Source organism: Lepisosteus oculatus, chromosome 9 (assembly GCF_040954835.1).
Source record: "Lepisosteus oculatus isolate fLepOcu1 chromosome 9, fLepOcu1.hap2, whole genome shotgun sequence".
Classification (NCBI taxonomy): Eukaryota; Metazoa; Chordata; class Actinopteri; order Semionotiformes; family Lepisosteidae; genus Lepisosteus; species Lepisosteus oculatus.
Genome location: NC_090704.1, coordinates 15,321,576 through 15,345,530, shown reverse-complemented (window position 1 = coordinate 15,345,530; position 23,955 = coordinate 15,321,576). Strand labels below are relative to the sequence as shown.

The window sequence follows — 23,955 nt, the reverse complement described above, 5'->3', positions numbered from 1 at the left end:
AAGTAGTTTTCAGCACACAGGCTAATTCTAATTAGAATAGGACAATTAGATCAACTGGAAGGATGTGATCTCTGTGCAAATGAAAAGACCAAAAATATGTTAAGACCATTATGTATCTGAAAGCCTTGCTACTGCACACAATTACATTTGTTAGGAAACATTGCATATTATTAACATCCTGTAGGTATGTATTCCATTTTTTAGTGAATAAGCAAGTTACAATATCAGTTTGAGAATTTAAAACATTAATGCAATATAGTGTGCGATATCTTCAGTAGCTGAGAGATCGCAGGTGCTGTGCACACAGGTACAGATTTCATGTACAGTAAGCACTGAAAGGTCAGGGACCAAGCAACTCTGAGTTTCATGGGCAATTCTTTCCACCACTGAGAGGTGAGGGTGGACAAGGATGTCTGAAAGAGGGAGTGCTGAGATGACAAGACAACAGTAGGTGGCAACCAGGGTTTTGAGGTTTTGGAGGTTAAGTAACTTTATTAAATGATCCATCTTTCACACTGCATTTGTACATTTCTCACACGTGTACCACTATGCAATGTCACATACTGTAGGATTCCAAAAGATTTCCACTGACTTTTCCATTTAGTAGCAGGCTTTACTTCAACCCCTGGTATTGGCTAATTGATGCTGGATCCATTTAAAGCAGATTAAATCCTTATTTCTGAACTGGCTTGGGGTCCTGCAAGGATTGCTGCACTCCAAGTAATGCAATTATTGTTAGCTATTGTCCCTGCAGGGTGGGAAGCGAAGATGCTCATGCTAACTAACAGAAGAGTTATGTAAGCACTTCCTGGTCTCTCTTCTGAATGATATCCACTTCCTTGGTCTTAAAATGAAAACAACATAATTGATCCATGCTCAAGTTATGCCTTGCTAGTCATCATCTCTTTCACAAATACAACTCGGGTAAGACCATAAGAACTGAAAGGTGTACTTCTCCCCGATTATTATTTTTTCCACAAATCTATCACCCCCTTCATCAAAAAAATAATATATCTTTGAAACCGTACTATCAGTTTTTACCATAAGGTTCAGACTCTTCTTTTTGTAACCTCAACGTCCATCACTTCTTCTCCAAGCTCAGTATCTTTTCTGGGTAGACGTTTTTCAATATCAGAGTGGCCACCAGGGAGAAAGTGGCCACCAGCGTGAGGACAGTCCGCAGGGCCTTGAACCAACTTGGGTACCCTGGCAGGAGGGCTAGGTCATAGTGCAGGGAGATGCCCAGGCCCATGATAACCATCAGTGTGGCCTGAGTAATGTTGTCCCTGAAAAGCAGTGCCACCCAGGCCAGCAGAGAAGGTACCACACTGTTGGCCAGGTTCAGCCAGTCTGGCTTGGCAGGACTGCCCTCGGGAAGGGCAAACCCCCACCGGGCACCACCCAGGAAAGACACGATGGAAGCTCCATAGGCCACCTGCGCGTAGGCAATTTCTGGGTAGTAGAGCTCAGTGACAGCCATGAGCAGCGGAGCGGAGACAAAGGGGATCAGCCCAGCAAAGCCAAGGTACAGCGCTGGCCTGGGCCCCTTCGGGAGATCCTTCATGTCATAGCGCAGCAGGTCCAGCTCTCGCTCCTGGGGTTCTTCAGTCCGTCTGCGTTTATGCTGGAGGTTCTGGGGCGAGAGGTGCAGGAGCTGGGCTCTCAGCATGCAGGCCGCAGACTGCCTGGGGAGCCAGGGTGAGGAGCAGGCCGAGGGTAGCAGGGGGAGAGGAGAGGCCTTGATTGCACACGGTGATATTCTAGGCTCCACCTGCAACAGACTGGACACTCTGGGAGTCTAGAACAAAACCAAATACCACAATTCAGCACCAGTGTCAAGGCACTTAATTATACATATACAGACACAACGTTTCGGCACACCCGAAGAAGGCTCCAAAGCTGAACCGTTGTGTTTCCTTTCTTCTCTTTTCAGCATAGACTCAACCTTTACTTGTTCCTTTGCAGCCTACACATGCTGACACAGCTACCTACGTGAACTACACAGAGCCATTCAGTGTTAGGACTGCTACGAAACAGGGGAAGACAAAAACTGCAGTGCCTGACAACTTGTCCATGTAAATCATGCAGGGCCTGATGCACACGGTCATTGATGTTTTTGTAAATTAAAAAGTAATTACATTAATGATGTGTGGAAAGAACAGAAAAATGCTTCTTAAGATAAAAATATAAAGATTATTTTTATGCGATGCTAAAGACACATTTACCATAGAACTGTGGAAACATTCCTCAGTTTTTCTTACGATTTTGTTTTTCTGAGAGCATAAAACCCAATTACATGGTGATTTTAAAAGATTTTCCAAAACAATTAATTTAAAAATCAAGTCAGCATAGATGTCATATCGAATTACTTTTATACATACTTACCCTGCAAGCAGTCGTGAAGCATCTTTTTATTAAACAGGAGAACATTTTGAAATTTGAGATTAAATAAAGCTACCGCTCAATGTACACCGTCCTCCTAGAACACCCAGAGACAATAAAACATAAAAAAAAACTATTTTTTGCTTGTTAGGCTTTAGGTAACATCGCTCTGAACCGGCTCAACGAAAAGAGAATATTGTTTAATTATAATTTGCGTAGTCCAATACTTTTATTTTCATTCGTGTTAAGTACTTTAAAATGCAATCTACTTTCTATTCAGGGTCTTTATTAAAGGCTTCTTCTTCTTCTTTGTCGTTAGTTTCAATTAAAGAATCGAGAACAATACCTGTTGTTTTCAAAGACTTAAAAAAATATAAATTGGAAAGGTCACACTTAAACGGTTTTCTCGAAAAGGTGATTGTGTGCAAGCGTTTACAATGTTCGACTGGATACGTTGGTAGGAAACGAAGTTCCCACTAAAATACAATTCATTGAACTTCATTCATTCCCTCAATAACTGTAGTTAGATCTGCATTGAACTCGAGCGAACAGTTTATGAACTAGTATGAACTTTGTTCATTTGTGTTTTTATTATGATGTGTAGCATGAACGTCCTAAAGTAAACAAATTCCGAAGTTTACAAGATAATTAAAATAAATAAAGGCCTAACATTTTTTATTATTCGTTAAAATCATACCACACAAAAAGCCTATCCGAACCCATATACATACTCATTTCTCTTGTCTCATTGCGTAGATAAGGATATTTCTAATTATGGATATTCATAACACATTTTACTAGCTACAGCTTACAGATAAAAAGAAAGCAAAGCCTTATATGGTACAAAAATGTTGCAATTCACGCTTTACGTTTGATATATTTTAATCTTTAGCCCTTGTTGGTAATGGTACCGGTGAAACATATCATGTTAATAAATTTTGGGTTGTATTGCGAATTTGTATGATGTATTTACTGTCATTGAATAAGTGCAGCGTGTTTCGGACTTTTCTGTGCTGTGCTCTTTTTCATGCTTCAATTCTCGCTGATAAAGATCTTTTCTCCACTTTGTTTCTGCTTCTTAAAGATTAATATTGCGGGGAAGGAGGGAGGGAACTGTAATGATGACTAGAAAAATACTACTTTACACATGCGATAGGTTTTTGAGCTTTCTCGTGATTACACATTTAAAGTGCCGTTCATTGTGTTATTATTTTTATTTCTGTTTAAAGTGGCACTGAGGAAGATTAACTTTAGCAAATGAAATAAGAAAACTTTTTTTGTGGTGTAGGTCGTGATTCCAGCGGGGGTTTGTTGCTGTGACGCCTCCAGCCAATAGCTCCGGGATTGATTAGCGCGCCTGAGAGCAGCAGTCAGGAACAGGACAGATAGACGGATTGGGAGAGAGTCATAGCGAGCACGGTCACAAAACCCAAACAAATAATACCTGTACCTTCAGACAGGCACCTGAGATTAAGGGATATTAACTCGCAAAAGGGATACGAAGCCTACTGCTTTCACGGATCGGAATACGTTAAGGTTTTTGCAGAAAGCCACCGCTCCAACTATAATTCAGAGGTATGTGTGTATCAAGATATTTATTCCACTGTGGGTAGGGCAGCCATTTTGGAGCCGTGTATGTTGTTCTATCACCAGAAGAGATCTGTTTACCTCGACTTTACTTTGATATTCGGTAGAGTGCAATGTGTTTATCACGCCTTCCCGGGAATTAAGCACTACATCAGTGTTTGAGGGAAAAAATGCATGTCTTAAAAAAAGATGGCAGGTATGCGTTTTGTGTGATGGGGGCGGGTGTATTTCTTTTGAAGCACAAACACTTTGAATGGCCTTATGACTTGACCCTCGCAATGTAACTTTCGTTTTCAGTGGTATAAACCAGTTTTGTACGCATTTACATGCGTAAGCGTTCTGTAGACGTTATGCATAAGTATTAGTATTCGTTATGGATGGTTACTTTTTTGTACATCGCAAGGCTTATAAATATATCCATTGTAAAACACTTTATAATCGAATTTCGATAGGCAAACGCAAAATAGTGTTCATGGTAATCTAAAACATGTCTTACTAGTAATTTCACCCATTGTATATTTAATAGGCAATTTATGTATTTAAGATTTTTTTCCATTACGACACGTTGGGATCATGTCTAGCTGGATATCGCGTAAGTAATGTTGATCAGCATCGTTTTTGAAACAAATCGTTTTTCGTATGGATTGATCATTTGTGGTAGCGACCTGTTGAAACTATTATTCGTTTGAAAAAAATAATCTGGTACCCTTGTATATGCAATAATGTATATTTAGGGAAAGTACTTTATCGTTACTTATATTTTCGTGCTCACACGAGGTTCAGGTAAATTGAATGGGTTTTTTTCATCGTTCCATGAAATTTTGGAGAATCCAATGACGCTTTTGCTATGCTAGTGTCTTAAAATGAGCAGATGTATCTTGTGTGGGGGCCTGCAAGTTTAAGCGTGCAATTTAAGCATGTTCTTTAACTTCGGGAAGTGTCTGTGGAGGTGTTAGTTGGCAGATGCAGAAGGTAAATCATCGTCTTGTCACTGGTGACTACGAATTTTAGCCTTTTACACTTCCTTTTAAGTTCGGTACCTAACGCGATTCAGTTTGCTCTAACCACGTCTGAATACGAAAACATGTCTCCAAAATGTGCTTCACTGTCCATGCATGGATATCAGAATAACATTTTGCAAGTAAAGAAAATTAAGCTGTTACATAATTCAGCGAGGCAGAGGAATTACTCCCAAAACCGAAACTTCTAAAACCCCAATTGGATTGGTACACAAAGGCTCAATCACTCTTGTTTAAATTATAAAAAAATGTGAAATTAGCTTTCGATTGAAGCCTGCTTGATTGTGTTTAATTGTGTTATTTTAAGGAAATGACATACCTCTTTTCGCTCTGTATTGAATAAAACGTTTTTGTTAAATTGCAGTCCTTTATTGAAACACATACATCAGTTGAGAGCACATTTTCATTTACAGTGACGAGGACCTAGCCAAATTTCTCACACAAAAGTGAAGTGTGATTAAAACAGTGCACCGCGTCAATGATTCTAACCCGCATCCAAAAGAACATATGACTATACAATTAATTTAATTTTGACTTCCACCAATTGTTTGTAAATGTACTGCTTCTTCACGTTTTTGGTTTTTGAGTCTTATTTTCTTAAAGGTTAGTTTTAGAATCCCAGAAAATAACCGTTATTTTTTCTTTTCTCTGTTGTTAATTCCATCAGGGCCGTAGATATAAGTAGCATAAGAGTAACGATTCTTCATTACGTGGCTCTGCTTTTATGGGCTTTATAGTGCCTTTTTTAATCACTTGTGGCCACTTCAAAATTAAAAGGAGGACTCTGGAGAAATATCAGATGTCACTGCATTCAGAGACGTGCCCTACAGAGACTATGTAGGAGAAGCTTAGTGATATAGTCTGAAGTGTTGGAACAGGAATTTAAATAATTATAATTACTTTTTCTTCTTTGTTTCTTAACTTTATACGCCTGTTCCATTTTTCCATGCATGTTTTATCAAGAGTTCCTATTATGTAACAGCCTCACAGCTGTGTAGTTATCTAACTACAGTAGCTAGCTACAGAGCTGAGGACCTCATGCACTTTTTGGAAATTACTTTCTTTAAACACAGTGGAGGCAGAAGATGTCTTTTAGTAGTGTCTCAGTTCTGTGGTTATCATGCTTACTGGGAATCACCTCTTGGAGGCTGTCTGATGTATTATTTCTAATCACAAAGCCCCTTTGTTTCCAAAATAAAGGAAAGATCGTCAGACTACCCATTTATAAGGTGGTGTACTAATCAGTATTGTCTTAGACTCGCAAAACAAAGTTAGGGGTATTATCACCGAATATTGTGTTGCTTATTGGTTATACCCTATACTAACTATTATCTTTTTTTAAACTGTGCCTTGTTCTTGTATTGTAGTAGATTTTGTAAATGTATGTGTAAACAGACAAACAAATACATTTTTCTTAAAGGGGTCAGTCCTTTAGGTGTGATTTTAATACATGTAGATTTGGGATCACAAAGGTACAAAGCACCCAGTTATAAGAAGTTGCAAGATCAAAGCAAACTGAGTGTATTGGAAATAGTTTGAATTGATTGGCTAGTGGTAATAGATTAGTATGCAACTGTAAAAGTATGACCAGCAGTCCATTTTCCTTAATCTGAATTGAAACAGACATTTTACTGATGACCAGCAAATTTCAGCTGAAAAAGCTGGAGAGCTTGGCAGTAATCTTGGATGGCTTCCCCATTCGGATGTCAGCTGTAGTCGGGAATCTGGGAAATCACACTTGATCCTCTCCTGTCTTTGAGCCTCATGTGAAAAATTTGATTAAGGCTTCCTTTTTTTACCTTAGAAATATTGCCCTCATCAGGCAGTTTTTATCAATGTTTTATATGTGAATCAAGCACTCAGCAACATCAAGGCTTTATTTCTGCAATTTTTGCTCTATGGGACCCTTAAAATTCTTCTCAGTAAGTTGCAATATATCCAGAACTCTGCAGGTAGACTTCTAACTTGTAACCCACACCAGATCTTGGCAGCATATCACAGCATATGTTCAATGTAAGATTTTGTTTCTGACTTTTAAGATTTTAAAAATCTGGCCCTATCATACATCTCTGAACTCCTTCATGTTTACACTCCCTTCTGTTCAGCTGAACCTGGTCCTTTGCTCACTGTATTTATGACTAAATATTGGACGTTTGGTGACAATGCTTTCCTGTCACTGGTCCTTTGTTAAAGAGTGGCCATCCTCCAACTTTTCGAAAGACTAATTATTTTACTCTTCAAATCTAAACTTAAAACTCACCTTTTTACTACGGCCTATGGTTGATCCTGTATGTTTTGTATTGTTTTTCTTTTACTATTTATTGTATTTTTTGTCTTTATCTTTATTTATCACTATGTACAGTATACTTGGGTTTGGAAAGATCTTTATAAATAAGTTACTATTTAGACCTTTTGGTAGGTAAACTGTGAAAGCCAAAGCAGTATTCTTTGTAAAGTGGCTTGTAAGATGCAGAGAGTAATGTGAAGGGTTTGTGTGACTCGTTGCACACCTTTAGCACTTGCTTTATATGAAGTTGTTCACTATTACATTTTTTAAGTCTCCCGGAGAGCACATTTATGCTTTTATATCAAACCATACCAATTATTATGGGACAAAGAGAAATTTAGTGAAGTATAGAGGTTTTCCTCTTAACTTTTAATTCCAGATAGAAGTTTTAATGTCCAAAGAAATAACATCTCTGTTGGTGTGACGACTATTGCATATTATTTTAAATCTTGCTGTGATTCCAAAGAAAAAGACCAGATAAAGTACAAGCATGTGATAAGCTAAAGTGGATGTATAATGCCTGGTCCGTTTTCTGCGGAGTGGGATGCAGTACAGAGAGAAATTCGTGGATAAGAGCACAAATTGTGCACAGCATTAGTATTAAGTGTTGTCTTTGAAAATGTAAAAATAAAGCATTCAAATAACAGCCTGTTCCCAGGGTGATGTCTGTTACAAAGCTGTGAAAGTACATCTTAGTAGACAGCTCTGGTCCTTCTGTCCACTTCACATTTGTGGCTGTCATTGATTATTTGTGCAAGAAGCACAGTGCAGGCTGGATTCATAGTCCTGTCATGACATTGTGGTTCACACCATGTAGAATACCTAACACAAATCAAACAAGTGCCTAGGTTGTTTTCCAGAAAGTACTGCATGCAGTGATGTGTTTAAAAGGAAAATTATTTATTATTCCATGCTGGAATTCTTTGAGAGCAGCAGTTTCAGAACCTTGACGTTAGGTGTGTAATGTTGGCGTGCTACAAGTGAATGACATTCTGGGGGTTTCCTGCTGCTGTGAGCTACCAAGGTGCTTTTCAGTGACCTACTGGGGAATTTGGGTATAATTTTGCATCACTGGTCCTCTCCAAACTTCCCCATTACAGCAGTTCTTCCCAGTCTTTTGTCAAGAGCCAAAACTGTACGTAATGCCTAGACTTGCATTACTGTGGCCACCTTGTTCAGAAAAAAGCCCAGGGCTGTTAGCCATGCTGGGGGGCTTGTCTAATGATCAATATACTAACTCGGGTTATTGCACAATTTTTAAGTTGACTAAGTTGCTAGAAATTTAAGGAACTGAATTGAATGGCCTTTGAAACTTTGACTTTCACGGAGAGAAGTAGCTCTGTCGGTTTCAAATCCCTTTATCAGGCAGAACCCAGAGAAGCCAGTTGGATTGTTTCCACATTTCCTAACAAGCCGATAGAAGAGCAAGAGTATCGTATCCAGTGCTAAGGAAGGAAAGGCATGGCCTCATGACCCGAAAAATCTAGGCTACAGCTAGCATTAGATCTCTAGTTCTGTGTCGTGCACAGGCTGATCTAAGGGAATTAGGGCCTGATTTGTTTTAACCTCTTTCTGTTTTTATTTCCATAGATTGCTTTGGGAGAAGCCAGCGCGAGGACAGCACTACCAGACAAGAAGTCAATAGAGACAGAAGAAAATACCCCAGTTGAATTTTGAGCTGTTACATAGTGGTCTATAGTCTGCATTAAACAACATTTAAAAAAGACATTGTACACATTACCTTTCTGCCCTTAAACTACTCTTTAAGCAGGTGTAAAGAGTTCTTATAGATGTTCGTATTTTCCTTATTTAATGCTTATCTTGCCCTTCCAGGGGAAAGTGAAGAACCCTGTATTTTTTAATGCACTGGAAAATCTGCTTGCAACTTGGTGTTTTGCCGCTTCTGAAAACAAATGGCAGCCTCTTTGTTTGCCTAAAAATTGTGGCCTTATAGTTTTCTGTGATCAGGCTCCACTTTGAGGAGTGTATGTAATGTGCGAACTGTTGAAAGCTTAGCCATAAAAATCACTTCGCAACCCCATTGCTTTTAGAATGTGTTAAGAAAGATTACTTTTTTTCCTTTTGAAATAGTCATTCTCATTGAGTGGAAAGCGAAAATGAAACAGCTGTAATTACAAGTTAGTTCAAGTATTGTAATGTGAATATGAAAGTAGCTCCCCCTTTTCTCCCTGTAGTGACTGCAAAGCTAGTTTAATGAGGTGAACAGCGATTTTTAGGATTTTCTGTACCGCAGTTAATTGTTTCCCCATATTTTTTCTGTGCATGTGTGTTGGCAGAGAGTAAGATGAGTTGGTAAGGGAGTAGTACAGTGTTAGAGCTGGCACACAGTGCTGCTTCCAGTGCTTCAGGTTGAAGAGAGGCTACCCTGAGAGCTAATCCTCTACCATACACTGGCTACAATATTAGAACGGTTTGTTCTGCATTACTAACTGGGTACAATACCATTAAGCAGTTCAGACCGTTTTGTAAACTAGGTTCTTGCAGGGGTTCATCTGGGTAGGTTTGCCTGGGAAATCTACTTCTCATCAACACCTGGGCAGATCACCTTGGATGTTTTTCTTAAATTTTTTTTACAAAAACTGACATCATCCTAGTAGAGCAGCAGTGAATCATAACTCATCTGGATCACCGTTAAAGATCAGCATAGTTCTTTACCCCCTGAGACCGTCGACACCACAAGGGGATTGATGCTAGAAATTAAACTGGCAGAGTGATCCCAAATAGTCTTTTTTGCATCATTACCAAAGTACATCATCCTGGAAGACATTACCTGCACCACCAAAGGGCTGTGTTGTCCTGAGGGTGCAGTGCACACTGTTGCAACTGGACCAGATCTCTTTGATATACAACGCCCAGGAGTTCTCCTTCTGTACAACATTGAGACGAAGGGAGAGAGGGGTGCTGGACTTCAGAGCCCACGACTCTGGGTAAGACAGGAATTTCTCCTATCATTTATTAAATGATCTCGGCTGTTTTTAACCCCTTATGTGCTTGTTCCATAGCTGGTAACTTGTTGATACAAAACTCTCACCGGCATAGACCCTACCAAGAATTTGTTCCACCGGCATGACATTTATTTAGTCTTCTTTTCCTATCTGTCTCTTAGTCTAACCCTCCCCCAGTTCACTCTCTAAATCTGTTCACTGCCATTCCCATGGGGAGCCAATCTGCAGAATGTAAATTTGTGGCATTTAATACTGACCCACTTCTGCTGCTAACTCTGATATGGTTAAGATTCATCATCTGCAAAATTGGTGCACGTTGTTTTGTCTGCTAAAATCGACCCTCTGCTAAAACTGTCTGTTCTGTGGTCTACAAAAATACACATAAAAGCTTAAAGCTTAAAAATATTTGAATTCAAACAGGAATAATAATAGTTACTATTGGATACTAGCATTTGTATTCCAGCATGTAGTCTTAATTTCCTTAAGGAACTGATGTCTTTTGTGTCTGAAATGTTCTACATATGATCAGATCCAGTCATGTGGGGAGGAACCTGTGGCTTTTATTGTGAATGGATGCAAATCCAGGACCCATAGCTGCCTGGGACAGTATAAGACTGGATTTTGATCTTGAAAGAACCCCTGGATGCCTCCCATCCTTCCCGCAGCACAATGACATTGTGTTTATCCCTCTCTATCCCACTCCCTCCGTTCAGATCCTGGCCATGAGGTTTGATGCCTCGTTCCACTGACTGGAGACACTGGACCTAAATGGCGCAGCATGACTTTGTTCCTGCCTGGCTTAACTTCTCGACGCCTCAGCCCGCCAAGGTGAGAAGCACACACTACACTGCGATGACCTTGGACCTAGCCGCCTGACAGTTAGAACACTGCTGGACGCTTGAGTGTAGTTAGAACCTGCTTGCAGCAATGGGGTGAAACTAGGAATTCCTGCAATGGAAAAGTCTTTGTTTTAGGCAAAGAATGCCTGATTTGGGACTCTCGATTGGCTCAGGCAGTGCAGGTTCTGGAAAGCAGGTGGAGCTTGATGATCCAGGTCGTGATGTTGAGTCTGGGTCACGTTACTATCCGACTGTGACTTTGATTCTACAGGCAGTTGTGTGAAAATGGCTGAGCACTGCTAAAGTTAGAGTGGGCTTAGCCAATTAGGCTTCTTTCAGATCCTGGCAACAGAGCAACGCCTGTAGATTCGCAGGCACTTAAAGGCTGGCGGTGCAGTGGTGAGAAATCTGTTTCTCCCCCATTGGGCACTAAACCTCGGATACAGGGCCGTGTTGCTTATGATGTGTTGAAGGTGGGCAGGTAGAAGGAGTCTGTGTACACTTCCTCGTTCTGTCTTGTGTGCGGTTATAGGGTTTGAAGCTATGAGTGAAGGTGCGGGAAGCACACATCTTAATGGTAATTGAGAACGAATGACGGGGAATGTCACCCTGCAATTAAATGTTTCTCTCAGGATCCTTAAATTGTAATTGGAGGTGATATCCATTTATTCTCACCATTAAACATGGTTTAATATGTCACATCTCAATTAAAATGGCAAGGATGCTGAACAAACAAATATGCTAAATTACATAAAAGATGGTACAATCTTTAAGATCATATAGAGATAGGCAGTTTTTTTCTGTCTTATTTTATATTCCTAATGTCTCACATGAAGGAGGTACACTATATTATAACTGTATATTTAGTTGTTTTGTCTTGTGCATTGCCAGTTTTCAAGTTGGTTCTTTGTTTTTCTCACAGTTTTTAAACTTCCAGAAACTAAACTTCCCTTTGTGTATCAGTTAAGAGTAGACTTAGCACCCTTGCTATAAACCTAAATTATTTACACTCAGTGCAGGGCTTGTGCTCTAAGTAGGGGCATTTCAGGTGACTGCCAAACAGGCAGATGGTCTGCCCTCACTCAATGCCTGTTTACAGTGAACTGTTCCGGATTCTATCCTAGAAATAGCAGGAATAAGTTAGGTCTTTATTTAACAGCTTTGTTTTAATCACAGTTCTTATTCCAAGTTAGGTTAACCTCGCAGTGGATATTCATTAATTCATGTTAAACTTGGCAGTTTTGGTTCTGGAGGACTGGTGTGTTGCAGGGTTTCATTCCAACAGTTCTTGGCAAGTTAAAACACATGGTTACTAGCTTAACTGAGTGAATGTAACAGCTCTTCAGGTGTAGCAGTTTTAAAGAGACTCAGACCCTCCAGTACCAGGATTAGAAACCTCTACTCTAAAATCTTAAAACCCAGAAGTGAGATATGGGATCTGTTGCTTTGAATCTTCAAACGAACATGAATGGGACGGCCAGTAGTGCATCCGTTTCAATGACCCCAGGTGCGCTTTGTAGTACTGAAAAGTAAAATAAATTAAATTGGAGTCTTCAAAGGCAGCAGTTGCTTATGTTCATTGTTCCTTTCACAATATTGCAGGCTGGGAGAAATAGTACAGTGCTCTTGAGAATCAAGTATTGTAGCAAAATGATATTCTGAATATTTCCATCTCCTGTGTCTTGTAACAAGATTTGAAACTGTTGCAATATAAAGCACAGGCACTCTTATCGAATAGCAAATTTTAAGATGCTAAATAATCAGTAGCATTTGTGACATTAGTGGTATATTTTGTATAGCTGCTTAATGCAAATGAAAAAAAGTATCAAACCGAACACTTTTGAAGTAATATATATTAACAACTCACTATGTAAGGTTATTTTTCTTCTCACTTAGTTGTTTTCCATGATTAAGCTGTGGAATTAAAATGTTGTGTAGTCAAAGTGTGTCATTTGTTGATGCTTGGTATCTGCTACAGTCTGTTTTCATGATCTTAACACTTTATCTGCTCAGGAGGGTGGTTTCGACACTTCTGCTATAGGAAATCATTTTTGTGGGTTGATATGAAAATATGTAATGAGCATAAAAAAACCTTACCACTTAAAACTGGAACAAAATCCGTCCTTCGGATGAGACGTAAAACCGAGGTCCTGACTCTCTGTGGTCATTAAAAATCCCATGGCGTTTCTCGAAAAGAGTAGGGGTGTGACCCCGGCGTCCTGGCCACATTTCCCTTTACCAATCATGGCCTCCTAATAATCCCCCTCTATGAATTGGCTTCATTACTCTGCTCTCCTCCCCACTGATAGCTGATGTGTGGTGAGCTTTCTGGCGCACTATGGCTGCCGTCGCATCATCCAGGTGGATGCTGCCCATTGGTGGTGGTGTAGGGGTGTCCCCATTACCTGTAAAGCGCTTTGAGTGGATTGTCCAGAAAAGTGCTATATAAGTGTAGTAATTATTAAATTCTTATTAAATTCAGATACCAGGAAAATGCCATTTATTTTCAGTCTGAAACAAAGCTATTAAGCTACTAAGCTTTGTTTCTCTTATTGCACGAGCAACAGTTACAGTTAAGGTTGATCAGTTAGTTAGCAGATCAATATCCTCTAATTGCGTATTGTACATTTCTACGGACAATGACTATAAAATATTCTCCCTCCCAACCTTTGTTCTCCCGCTACTTTACCTTTGCCTACTGCCCTGTCTCTCTCACACCTGAAGAAGGCTCCACGGCCGAAACGTTGTGTTCTCTTTCTTCTTTTCTTCAGCATGGAATAAACCTATTACTTGTTCCTTTGCAGCCTACGCATGCTGACGCAGCTACCCACCTGGACTATAAAATATTGGCTGGTTTCCCCTGTAGCAGGCTTGTAGTGTCTGCTCAGAGTGCAGGAGGGCTGAGAGTTTGAGTCCTAGCTGGGAACAAGTGTTTAGCAGCCTGTCACTTGTTGGAGGATCTCATTCCCTCTCCCATATTCTTCCATCGCCATTGCAGTACCCTTCAGCCACCTTTGAGAAACATGGAGAGCACTTTCCCCGTGGAGATGGGAGGCCGGCAGTGAGCCGCCGCCGTCACAACTCCTCTGATGGCTTCTTCAACAACGGGCCCCTTCGGGCCCCTGCAGGTACAGCTCTCCTGCTCGGCCTGCTCCCCCTTCACCAGCTGTGACAGCGTGTTGGGGGCTGACTCCCCACACTAACCTACAGTTACAGTGTGTGCTCTTCTGCCTATTGTTTCTTAAAAAGTAACAACACTTCACTATTTGGGGGTGGGGTGAAATTATTAAATACAGCGACTTGCCAAAGTGTTCAGGCCCTTTAAAAGTTTTCAAATGTTGCTGGATTGCAAATGATAGTTGCATATCTTTTTCCAATCAGTATTTTTATTACAAACTTAGTCAGCAGATACCTTATACAGAAGTATATTGCTTGCATAAGTATTCAGACCCCTTTGCTCTGGCAGCACTACGTTTACACAGGTGAAAGAAATTGCCCTAACGAGGATATAATAACCTTACCATTGGCTTCTGCCTGTGTACCATTGAAGTGCCTGTCACATTTACTGGATTAAAACCCCAGTCTGTTTAGGGATCATTGAGGCAGTGAATCCGGAGGGAAGGTACAAAAATTAAAAAGAGCATTCTAGAAATAAAGTGATAAAAATACATAGGTTAGGAAATTAGGATACAAAAAATCAAAGTGAGCACTGTTGGCTCAATAATAAGTGGAAGCTGCATCATACGACCCAGACAATGCCTAGAAAAGACCGTTTCTCAGAACTCAGAATTCCCTCACAAACCTCCTGCTTGTCTGGAGTCACCGTGAGGCCAACACTCACTTTGAAAGACCTTGTGAAAGTTCAGTGGCTGAGAGTGGAGTAAAGGTGCATCAGTCAAATAAGAACCCTGTCAAAGCCCATCTGGAGTTTGCCAGACAGCATGAGAGTAATCTAAAATCTAAAATTTCAGAAGGCGTTTTGTGGTCAGATGGAACCAAGATAGAGTTTTTTGGGCAAACTTTGTGTGGCACAAACCTAACACTGCCACTGCCTCAAAAACCACTATCCCTACAGAGGTCTTAACAGCCAAAATGGTGGTCTACTTTGCAGCCTGGAATAAACCTTTACTTGTTCCTTACTAGCCTACACTCACTGACACAGCTCCCCACTTGAACCGATGTCTTGAAATGTCATTCCTTCACGTCTGTCTAAGGCGATGGCTGGCAGCAGCCGTCTCTGCTCCGTCATGATTCCGTGGACTTGGGCGTGTCGAAGGGCGGCCACGGTGGGCTGGTCGGCGGGCAGGGCTGGAAGGAGGCATCCAGCTGGCACGGCACGCCGCGAGGGCAGGAGGTCGTGACGTCTCACCCCCACCAGCACCATCACAACCGCCACCAGAAACGGGGGGGCGACCGGGACAGGGCAGGGGGCCACCGGCAGCGCAATGGCAACTTCCACCCCCGCAAGGGCCCTGCCTTCCAGGACAAGATCCCTGCCGATGCCCGGGACGAGCGCAAGGACAGCAAGGAGGAGAAGCTGAAGTTTGTGGAAGAAGATTTTGTGAGTGCCATCCTTCATCCCGAATTTGCCCTTGTGTGAGGGGAGTGGCTGGGCTTTTAATGATGCTTGCGCTGTAGAAGAGGGAGGACATGGCGGACGATGGTGCAAGTCTTTGACCTATTGAGTGATTTGACTTTTATCTCTTTCCTAGCAAATCAAACCTTTAGGCCAGGGCTCCCTAGTCCTGGATCTGGGGAGCCTGCAGGTCTACAGTTTTTAGTTTCAGCTGAAACAGCTGCTTACTGGCTTAATTGGACCAGTTTCTCCCAGCTCTTCTTGTGCAGTTGCTGTGTAGACACGGTAGACCTTCCCAACCCGGACTGGGGACTCAGGCCCTTTAGACTAGTGTGGTACTGTTGTGCTCATGATGTCTGAATGGATGCAGTTCTGTGTATGACCACTAGGTGCCACAAGCCACACAACTAACAGAAAGTGACAGTATGCCAAAAATGTGTTGTGATGCGCAGGAAGAAAGTTTCTTTCAAAAAACAATTTGACATTGTTTCTTTAATGTTTATTTTTGCTCATTTCTATAATTTATCTTTAACAGCCCTCTCTTAATCCAGAAGCAACTGGAAAGTCAGCAAGTCAGATGCGGGCAATGGGAGCTCCAGCAGGAGTATGGGGTGAGTGCTGAGTTGCTCCTATACTTGCAGAAATAAAGCTATTTATTATAATATAGTTATGTATAATCCTCTTGTTTAACCAAGATTAAACCATCTTATCATTGAGCACTTGTATTTCTGCTAAACCACTGTTCTGTTAGGAAGTGGCATAGCTGGGATTTGAGCCTGCAACCTCCAGCCTGCTGTACGTCATTCAGTTGTAGTTGATGAACCAGTGTGCTTGAGCCATGAATTGATTTATATGTCTGTGACTCTGAAAATTCAGTGCTACCGCATCAGTTGTAGTACCAACTAGTACCGTACCAACCAGTACCATGATGCTTTTGCCAGTTGAGTCCTTTATATTGTTTTGTATATGGAGTGAATGTCCAGTGTCTTTTTTGCTCTTTCCAGAGAACCCCCCTAGTGCCAAGCAGACAGTTTCCAAGATGCTGGTCATCAAGAAGGTTTCAAAAGAAGACCCCTGTGCTGCTTTCTCTGCAGGGTTTGCAACCACAGGACCCCTCCCTGCCAATGGCAACAAAGTTCCCATCACTGGACCCAGCGTTTACAAGAACCTGGTACCCAAGCCAGCTGCAGCCCCTGCTAAGGTAGAAGTCCTTTCTGCTTGAAACCCCTGTTTGTTTTTCCTAAATGTCTCTGTATCAGAAATACGCCAGGAAGTCATACATTGAAATCCGCTGTTGCTCAAGACCTCCAAGAGACTCGGGGCACGCGATCCTGGTTGCTATGTGTCAGTTGATTTCCTCTTTTTCCTCTCCTTTTGTCACAGACAGGTCCATGGAAACCCAATGGAAGGGAAACTAAACCGGGTTCGCATTTCCCCGGCCGGGACTCTGCCTTCACCAGCCCTGTCTCTGTAACCAAACCCATGACTCCGGTCAGCAGCACCCCTCACCCAGCTCCCAAGGAGGTAGGGCAGTATCAGCCAAGGGAGGAATTGTAATTGAATAAGGGGGAACAGGAGAAGAGCATGGTATTCCCCTGTTTTCGAATGATATCTGATGGTGTTTAAGACCTTCTTTTTACTACCTCAGCCATTTTTTTTGTGCCATTGCTGGACTGGTGTGTTGGAAGAGTATAGCCAGACCTGTGCTGCTAGATGGTACCTGCAAAGACTATTGAATTCTCAGCATTTTAATCTTTCAGATACTCTTAAATTTTGTAGTAGCTGCAGCAGTTACTTTTATCTGAAAAGTTCTTAATCTAAGATAAACAGTATTTGATCCTGCTCTCAAGATTGATACTTTTGTGTTTGATGTTTGACTTGTGACTGTTTCATTGAAATCTGTGGAGTAGTGATTCGATTTTGATACCTCACTGAACTGAAACTGGATTACTCCATTTATTTTAAACTTTTAAGTGAAGCAATCCACCAGAGGCTATGTTACCTGCTGCTGACTTTATCGGTCAGATGAAAACTGAGCCGTGAGCCATAGAGAAGTGGCTGATGCAAAGCAAAACACCAGTGGAGGAGAAGCACCCTTATCATACAGAACTGAGGATCCACCAACACAGTGCCAGTTTCACTCTTCTGCACATCATTCATATACATTAGAATAAACCTGCTCGGTGACTAAAAAAACACTTTAAATTGTCATAATGAGCTTCAAAAAAGAGAGAACCATTATCTTCTTCCATCCCCATTTTACTTATACCACTTCACCTTCAGTGAATTCTCTAATTTCCCTGTTTGTTCTGCTTCACTTAACCCAGGTACTCAGACCTCCATCCTGCTGCTCTTTCTTTTTGCCCAGTACATTACAAATGTTCCATCTAAATTCAGGTGAACTGACTCAAAGCATGGATTTCTGCAATGAGGGTCCATGGTACTGAGCCTGTTACAGAAGATGCCCTCACCCCCTTGAAACTCAGAGCCCGGCCCTTTGACGTAGCTGAGTTCACTGTTGTCTTGGGAGTGGCACCATGTCTGCTCTGAGCTCACGAGTGACAGGGCCAGGCAGAACTGTATACCCTTTACGTAACCCAAACACTAGAGAGTTCTGTGGGTGCACAGATGTTGCAGGGCGCTCCTCCATTTTGGCCTGGAGTGAAGGAAAAGGTATATACCTAATGACCTAGCAGGCTGGAGTTGTGGTTTTTCTGCAGTCGTTCCACAAAGGATTCTGTTCACCATCTTAGTCCAGAAAAATGTCATTAGGTGCTCGTTGTTTCACCATGGATCATCAGATATAAATGGCAAATTTTTTGTAGGATATGTCTATGATCCTCACTATTTACCAATCTGCCAGCAGTTAGCCTTTGTGGTAGTATTTTTAATATGCCCTGCTGTATAAATTTTAGTGGTTAAAAGGTTGCAAAATGCCTTTAGAAACATCACACTTAGTCCAGTCATGTTTATGGGTCCTCCCTCCTGCCCCCAGATGCCCTCTAGCACCACCCCACCTATTGACATCACTTCTTCGCGACTCAAGCTGATGCGCCGTGGTACTGACCGCAAGAGTGAGTTCCTACGGACGTTGAAGGACGAGAGGAATGGAGAGCTGCCCACCTGTCACAGCCCTGGAGCACCTGGAGAGGTAAAGTGCAGAGAATCTGTGTGAAAGCCCCAAGTCCTTGGTTTCTATGTTCTAATTTGGAATTAAAGCTTATCCATATCTCTAAACCTAATTGTAGTCATACCCATAATCCTAACCGTGACACTAGACTTAGCTTTCACCCTGAAATTAGGCAGAGGAAAGACTTGAATTGATAGTCAGGCCCTTGTTATGTTCCATGCTGGACAGGCTGTTAATACTGACTTTAGGATGCTTTCCTGGGGTACCACTTAACTCATACTGAAATCCATGGCCAAAGCCCTTCCAGGTCACCACAGTTTTGATCTTCTTTCCAGGGTGAGAGTAGCACACCTGAACCCAAGGAAGAGGACAGTGAGGGACACTGCCATGAGAACGGCATCACTTTATCCTTCAGTGATTCGGACACTGACCATCTGTCCAGCTCCCTGGAAGCAGAGCACAGGTAACATCCTGTAGCTCTCTCACAAACACATGCATTCAAGCATGAGGCTTCTTTTATCCTGTGTTGTAGGAGAACAATCCATGATGTTATCTATTATTTGTTTTAAGTATGATTTCATGTTTGTGTAGTATAGTGTTTCCATGTTATTGATCTCTTATTAAGGTAACTTTGCATATTAGTTCATAAAGAAGATCCGGCACTGTTTACCATACAAAACGGTTCATGGCTACTCACTGGTCTGCGATTCACCAGCTTCCTAAGCAAATTAAAAAAAACAAGACATTGTAAACATGTACACAAAATGGGAAACACGTTAAAGGAAAAACCAATGGAAAAAATTGAGATATTCTAAAATATATAGATTAGATATATGAAGATACAAAATAAATACCTAGAAACACTTGGAATTAAATTGTAACAAGGCTTGTTTTTGTAATGCCAAAACACATTGCAGTCACTGATGCCAGTTTTTTTTTAAAAAGGAATGTACGTTCAACAAGTAAGTCAGAAATTATGAGCTATTGACTTTCTTGCTGCTCTGCTTGCACTGTGTCCAGGTAATCCTCATGTTCATAGTGCAGCAGTTCTGTTTGGATTTTCACAAAAATAGAATATTGTTAAAGAATGGAGAAAAAATGTGTAGTGCTTATTAATGTTCTTGTTAGGGCTGCTTTGGAAAAAGGCTGTTTAGCAAATCCTGGATTGATACTGTAGAAACTGAAGTTAAAACATTAAGATTCATGGCAAACATGGATTTTTTTATTTTTTTATAATGACAGTCTTCATATTGCTTCCCTCACATTTCCGCAGGTTAAGCCCATGTGTCCCTTACATGGTTGTACAGAGGGAGAGGTGTAAAATGTGTGTGGGCTGTGGAGTACTGGTTAGAGTAATGAAAACAAAGCTGGTAGCCTGTGGGTTGGAGTCCCCTGTTGCAGACTCTACTTTTGTACCCTTGAGCAAAACAAATAGGGACCAGCATATCTGGGGTTTAGTCACACAGACTTGAGTCACATCCACTGCCTTCACTTAATGCTGTAGAAACTGGGATAAGTTCCAGTGCATATAGCACCTCTAAGGGCTCTGATATTGTTTTAAATTAAATATGTAAGACAGACTCAATATTGATTGTATTGGATTTATGCATGCAATTAAATTCATGTTATTAAATTTAATAGTGTAAAAGTTTTACATTTCGAAGAGGCAAAAGCTTTAAAAGGCTTTAAAATGAGGGGGTTGTCAGCTTTGTAATTTAAGAACTGAGATTAAGCGTTCTTCTTTGCCTTCTGTTTCCTGTTAGGTTATTGAAGTCTATGGGTTGGCAGGAGTACCCAGAGAATGATGACAACTTCCAGCCCTTAACTGAGGATGAGCTGAAAGAATTTCAGGCTAAAACGGAGCAGGTGAGTGAAAGCCTCTTTGGAAAAATAACTAAACAAAAAGACTTAATATGAATGAAAAATTAAATGATTAAGGCCTAACGAAGGTGATACTTTAGTGTACTTCAATCCTGAGGTGGTAAGGTTTTGAGAACAGAAGAACATGGGTCATATAAAGTTCTAACGTGAGCAGGTTTTAGAAAAAAGACGAGTAACTGACTGTTAGTATGTTAACAGCGCACAACAGATTTGGGGATATCTTGTTCATAACCATAATAAATCCATAGTAGAAAAATGCTGCGTTACACCTTACATCTTCCTCTGTTGGGTGACCTATAGCTAAAGAAGAATGGCCTTGGGAAGAATGGTGTTCTACTGAAGCCCCGCGGTGTGGCCCTGCAGTTTGCTCCCTGGAGAAGCACTTTGGATGTGGGGCTTGACGAGGGCTCGGAGTCCGAAACGAGCAGTAGCCAGACCTCCGATGATGATGATACCTAATGTGGCTTTAAAAGATTTCATTTTTTTTAATACATGGTTTTAATTTTTTTCCATGCACAAGGGAAACCAATCATATCCCACTGAACGATAACATTCTGGCTTGTATAGCTTTTTTTTGTACCTCTCTTTGTAGCCCCATTTTTTCCTGCTTCACAGACCTAAATACAAGCAAACAGAAGAAGGGCAATGCACATTAGATTCTGCTAAAAACAAGAATGACTAATTGAATTAAAAATCAAAGAATTGAATGACTTGAGTTCCTGACAAACTGAGATGTAACAAAACTGGCTTTGACACATCTTTTTGCAACAATCCGTAGTGTTAGCAGTGTGATGAGGCAATCATCAGTAATGAATATTGACGTTATTCTAAGTCCCTCATTAAAAATGCGGTGGTTCAATTTGTGCAGCTGGGATGTTTGTCTGTGGTCGAGTATTAAAAAAAGAAAGATCTGGCAAGTACTGTACAGTGTGGCAGCTATTGAGAGAAACAATCACTATTTGAAAGCCTGTAAGGGAGATAAAATCTGACCCCATATTTCTCAAGTGTCACGTGTGACTCCTTCATGCTGATTTGTCATTCACACCAGATATTCTCGTCAATTTCATTTTAATCCACATCTAACAGCACACTGTTTCTGTCTTTCAGTACAACAGCCAGTGCCTCACTGTTTTCTTCACAGGCCCGTGATAGTCTTGTCTCACTCTCACTAATCAGATTATACCTGAATCTGTTCTCCAGATGTGTTGAGGACATATAAAAAAAAATTAAACAGACCTTGACTGTAAAGCTAAGAGTGGTTTAGACTAGAAAATAAGCAGATAGCCAGGATGAGGCCAAGTTATTTGCTTAGGTAACCATAAAGGGCAGAATTAATAACCAGTGAGAAAATGTATACTCATCCTTCTGATGACAAATATTATACATATTATATGAAAGGAACCAGTGAAATTGACAGTTTTCATGACAAGGGGAATGTACTTTAAAGTAATTAATGTATTTGATGTAATAGGATCATAGCTCAACTTGAAACCAAAGGCAAGGTAGCAGCATAGTAATAGATTGCATGGCAAGGACCATTGTAGAACTGAATCTGAGAATCAAAGTTGTCAAATTTTTAATAGGCGATTCTGACAGTTTTGGATTCTTTCATTTCAGATCATCAGGGAGGTAAACATCCACAGAGGACTTTCAACTATATTTACAGGCCTACACTGACACCTTGTTTTGCACTTGTGCAAGCTGTTGCTTCTTTAAAATTATGATATTTAAAATTCTCAGAGATGTAAACCATTTCTGCAGTGGAGACTCACTCATCCCAGTTTGTACATCCATTTATAATGAGGGACTACATTATTTTAAATAATGCTAATAACCAGATTTATTTTTTGTTGTTGGAAGGGTATAAAAGGCTTTGTCACTTACCTTACATTTTACTTTATTTTGGTACAGCTGTAAAGTTTCCACAGAAATAGGCTTTGTTTTTGCATTTTTTGTTCTGTTCCTGCAGCCTTGATATTCAGGGTGGATTGTAAAATATAAAAAAATTTTGTGAGTTTTCGAAGATTAAGATTATTTTGATAACATTATTTACAGATTTGAAAAGATAAAAAAGGGTTTCATGTATGGAATCATCTGTATGAGAAGTAGAAAAAAACTACTGCATCAGAAAAGAAAAAAACTTGGAATAAATATTTTGCATCAGTTTGCCAAACGCGTCTCATTCTGCTTGTTACTCATAAGTGAAACAGGAGAGCGTCCTGTATTCTAACACTGGAAGGGATATCATATCGCACAAAAGTTCTCAAGTGAAAACTGAAAGTTTAAGTGTACCGAGTCTGTTAAAATTCAAATTAGGTCGTGTCAGTCCAGGTTTTGGTTGTTTTTTTTTAATATTTATATTTTAAAAAATATTTAACATTTATTAACTCAACATATCTGAAATATGATCTGTAACTATATGAGCTTTTAAGATGTCTATTATTGTTCTTAAGCAACCGAAAAGTGCATTTTTTTAAGGATCAGAAAACTATTAAAAAGGTCTAATCAGTTTTTCTATTCAGTTGATCAGCCGTGGTTTTTGCTGAAATGATCATTGGTAGATTTCCGTTTCCGGGCCACCCTACACGAGTGGGGTCTCACTGATGACCCAATTTGCGAATGAGGCGACGGCAAGGAGCAGACGGCCGACCACATTCTGTACTCCTGCCCTCGCTTCAGATGCCCCGGCAACTTCACCGATTTGGATGATGCCAGCCGCGACTGGCTGAGGCACCTGACTGTGACAATATAACTGTCACTTCTGCATGTTAAGCTCATACGAATAATAATAATTGGTAGATTGTTGTTGTGAAGAGCTTTCCTAAAGCACACATCACCTTAGTGTTCAAATCAGTTCGGGAAGTCTTCTATATCTGCTGCAATTACCGGGGTAAAGTTAGCTTGAAGTTCGAAAATTCAGTGCTACCGCATCAGTTGTAGTACCAGGCTACTCGCCTGTAGCGTTTACACAAAACCTCTTAGAGTTGCGAGAATACTTCCTTTGTGTATAAAATACATTGTGAATGCTTTCTCAGCATCTACTTTTTCGTTTTTATGATTTTTTTGACCAAACACGAATATTCTTTTGTCCATATCTCCGCAATGGAAGCACAGAACGCCTTCAAACGAAATGCATTTTAAGACCACGACTTGTGGATATTTCCACAGCCTTTACATCAAACTATCAGTGAGCTAATTATCTTTTTTTAAAACCTCCGTTTTTTCATTGATGCGTAATTACACACTAACCGGAACCCGGGGGACCGCCGTGTGTACACGTTCACAACG

The 23,955-nt window shown here is 40.7% G+C and overlaps 2 protein-coding genes across 2 annotated transcripts; one reads left to right on the top strand and one right to left on the bottom strand.

Annotated features, from left to right (window-relative positions):
* Positions 1-464: 464 nt before the first annotated feature.
* On the bottom strand, positions 465-2,822 carry tmem69 (transmembrane protein 69). The gene is made up of 2 exons (XM_015355441.2): positions 2,386-2,822; positions 465-1,798 (listed from the first exon to the last, which is right to left on the bottom strand). The coding sequence occupies exons 1-2, from the start codon at positions 2,428-2,430 to the stop codon at positions 1,082-1,084; spliced, it is 762 nt and encodes a 253-aa protein (XP_015210927.1). The 5' UTR covers positions 2,431-2,822; the 3' UTR covers positions 465-1,081.
* Positions 2,823-3,736: 914 nt separating this feature from the next.
* Positions 3,737-22,840, top strand: gpbp1l1 (GC-rich promoter binding protein 1-like 1). The gene is made up of 12 exons (XM_006634829.3): positions 3,737-3,957; positions 8,866-10,223; positions 10,955-11,069; positions 14,079-14,208; positions 15,295-15,641; positions 16,192-16,267; positions 16,661-16,857; positions 17,040-17,180; positions 18,652-18,807; positions 19,122-19,249; positions 20,550-20,652; positions 20,968-22,840. The coding sequence occupies exons 3-12, from the start codon at positions 11,010-11,012 to the stop codon at positions 21,124-21,126; spliced, it is 1,497 nt and encodes a 498-aa protein (XP_006634892.2). The 5' UTR covers positions 3,737-3,957; positions 8,866-10,223; positions 10,955-11,009; the 3' UTR covers positions 21,127-22,840.
* The last annotated feature ends 1,115 nt before the right edge of the window (positions 22,841-23,955 follow it).

Excerpts from the sequence above, each read along its gene's own strand:
- tmem69 (XM_015355441.2), bottom strand. The coding sequence starts at position 2,430 with ATGTTCTCCTGTTTAATAAAAAGATGCTTCACGACTGCTTGCAGG. Across the intron at positions 1,799-2,385 it reads GCTTCACGACTGCTTGCAGG|ACTCCCAGAGTGTCCAGTCT; the intron begins GTAAGTATGTAT and ends GTTTTGTTCTAG.
- gpbp1l1 (XM_006634829.3), top strand. The coding sequence starts at position 11,010 with ATGGCGCAGCATGACTTTGTTCCTGCCTGGCTTAACTTCTCGACGCCT. Across the intron at positions 14,209-15,294 it reads GCCCCTTCGGGCCCCTGCAG|GCGATGGCTGGCAGCAGCCG; the intron begins GTACAGCTCTCC and ends CGTCTGTCTAAG. Across the intron at positions 19,250-20,549 it reads TCCCTGGAAGCAGAGCACAG|GTTATTGAAGTCTATGGGTT; the intron begins GTAACATCCTGT and ends GTTTCCTGTTAG.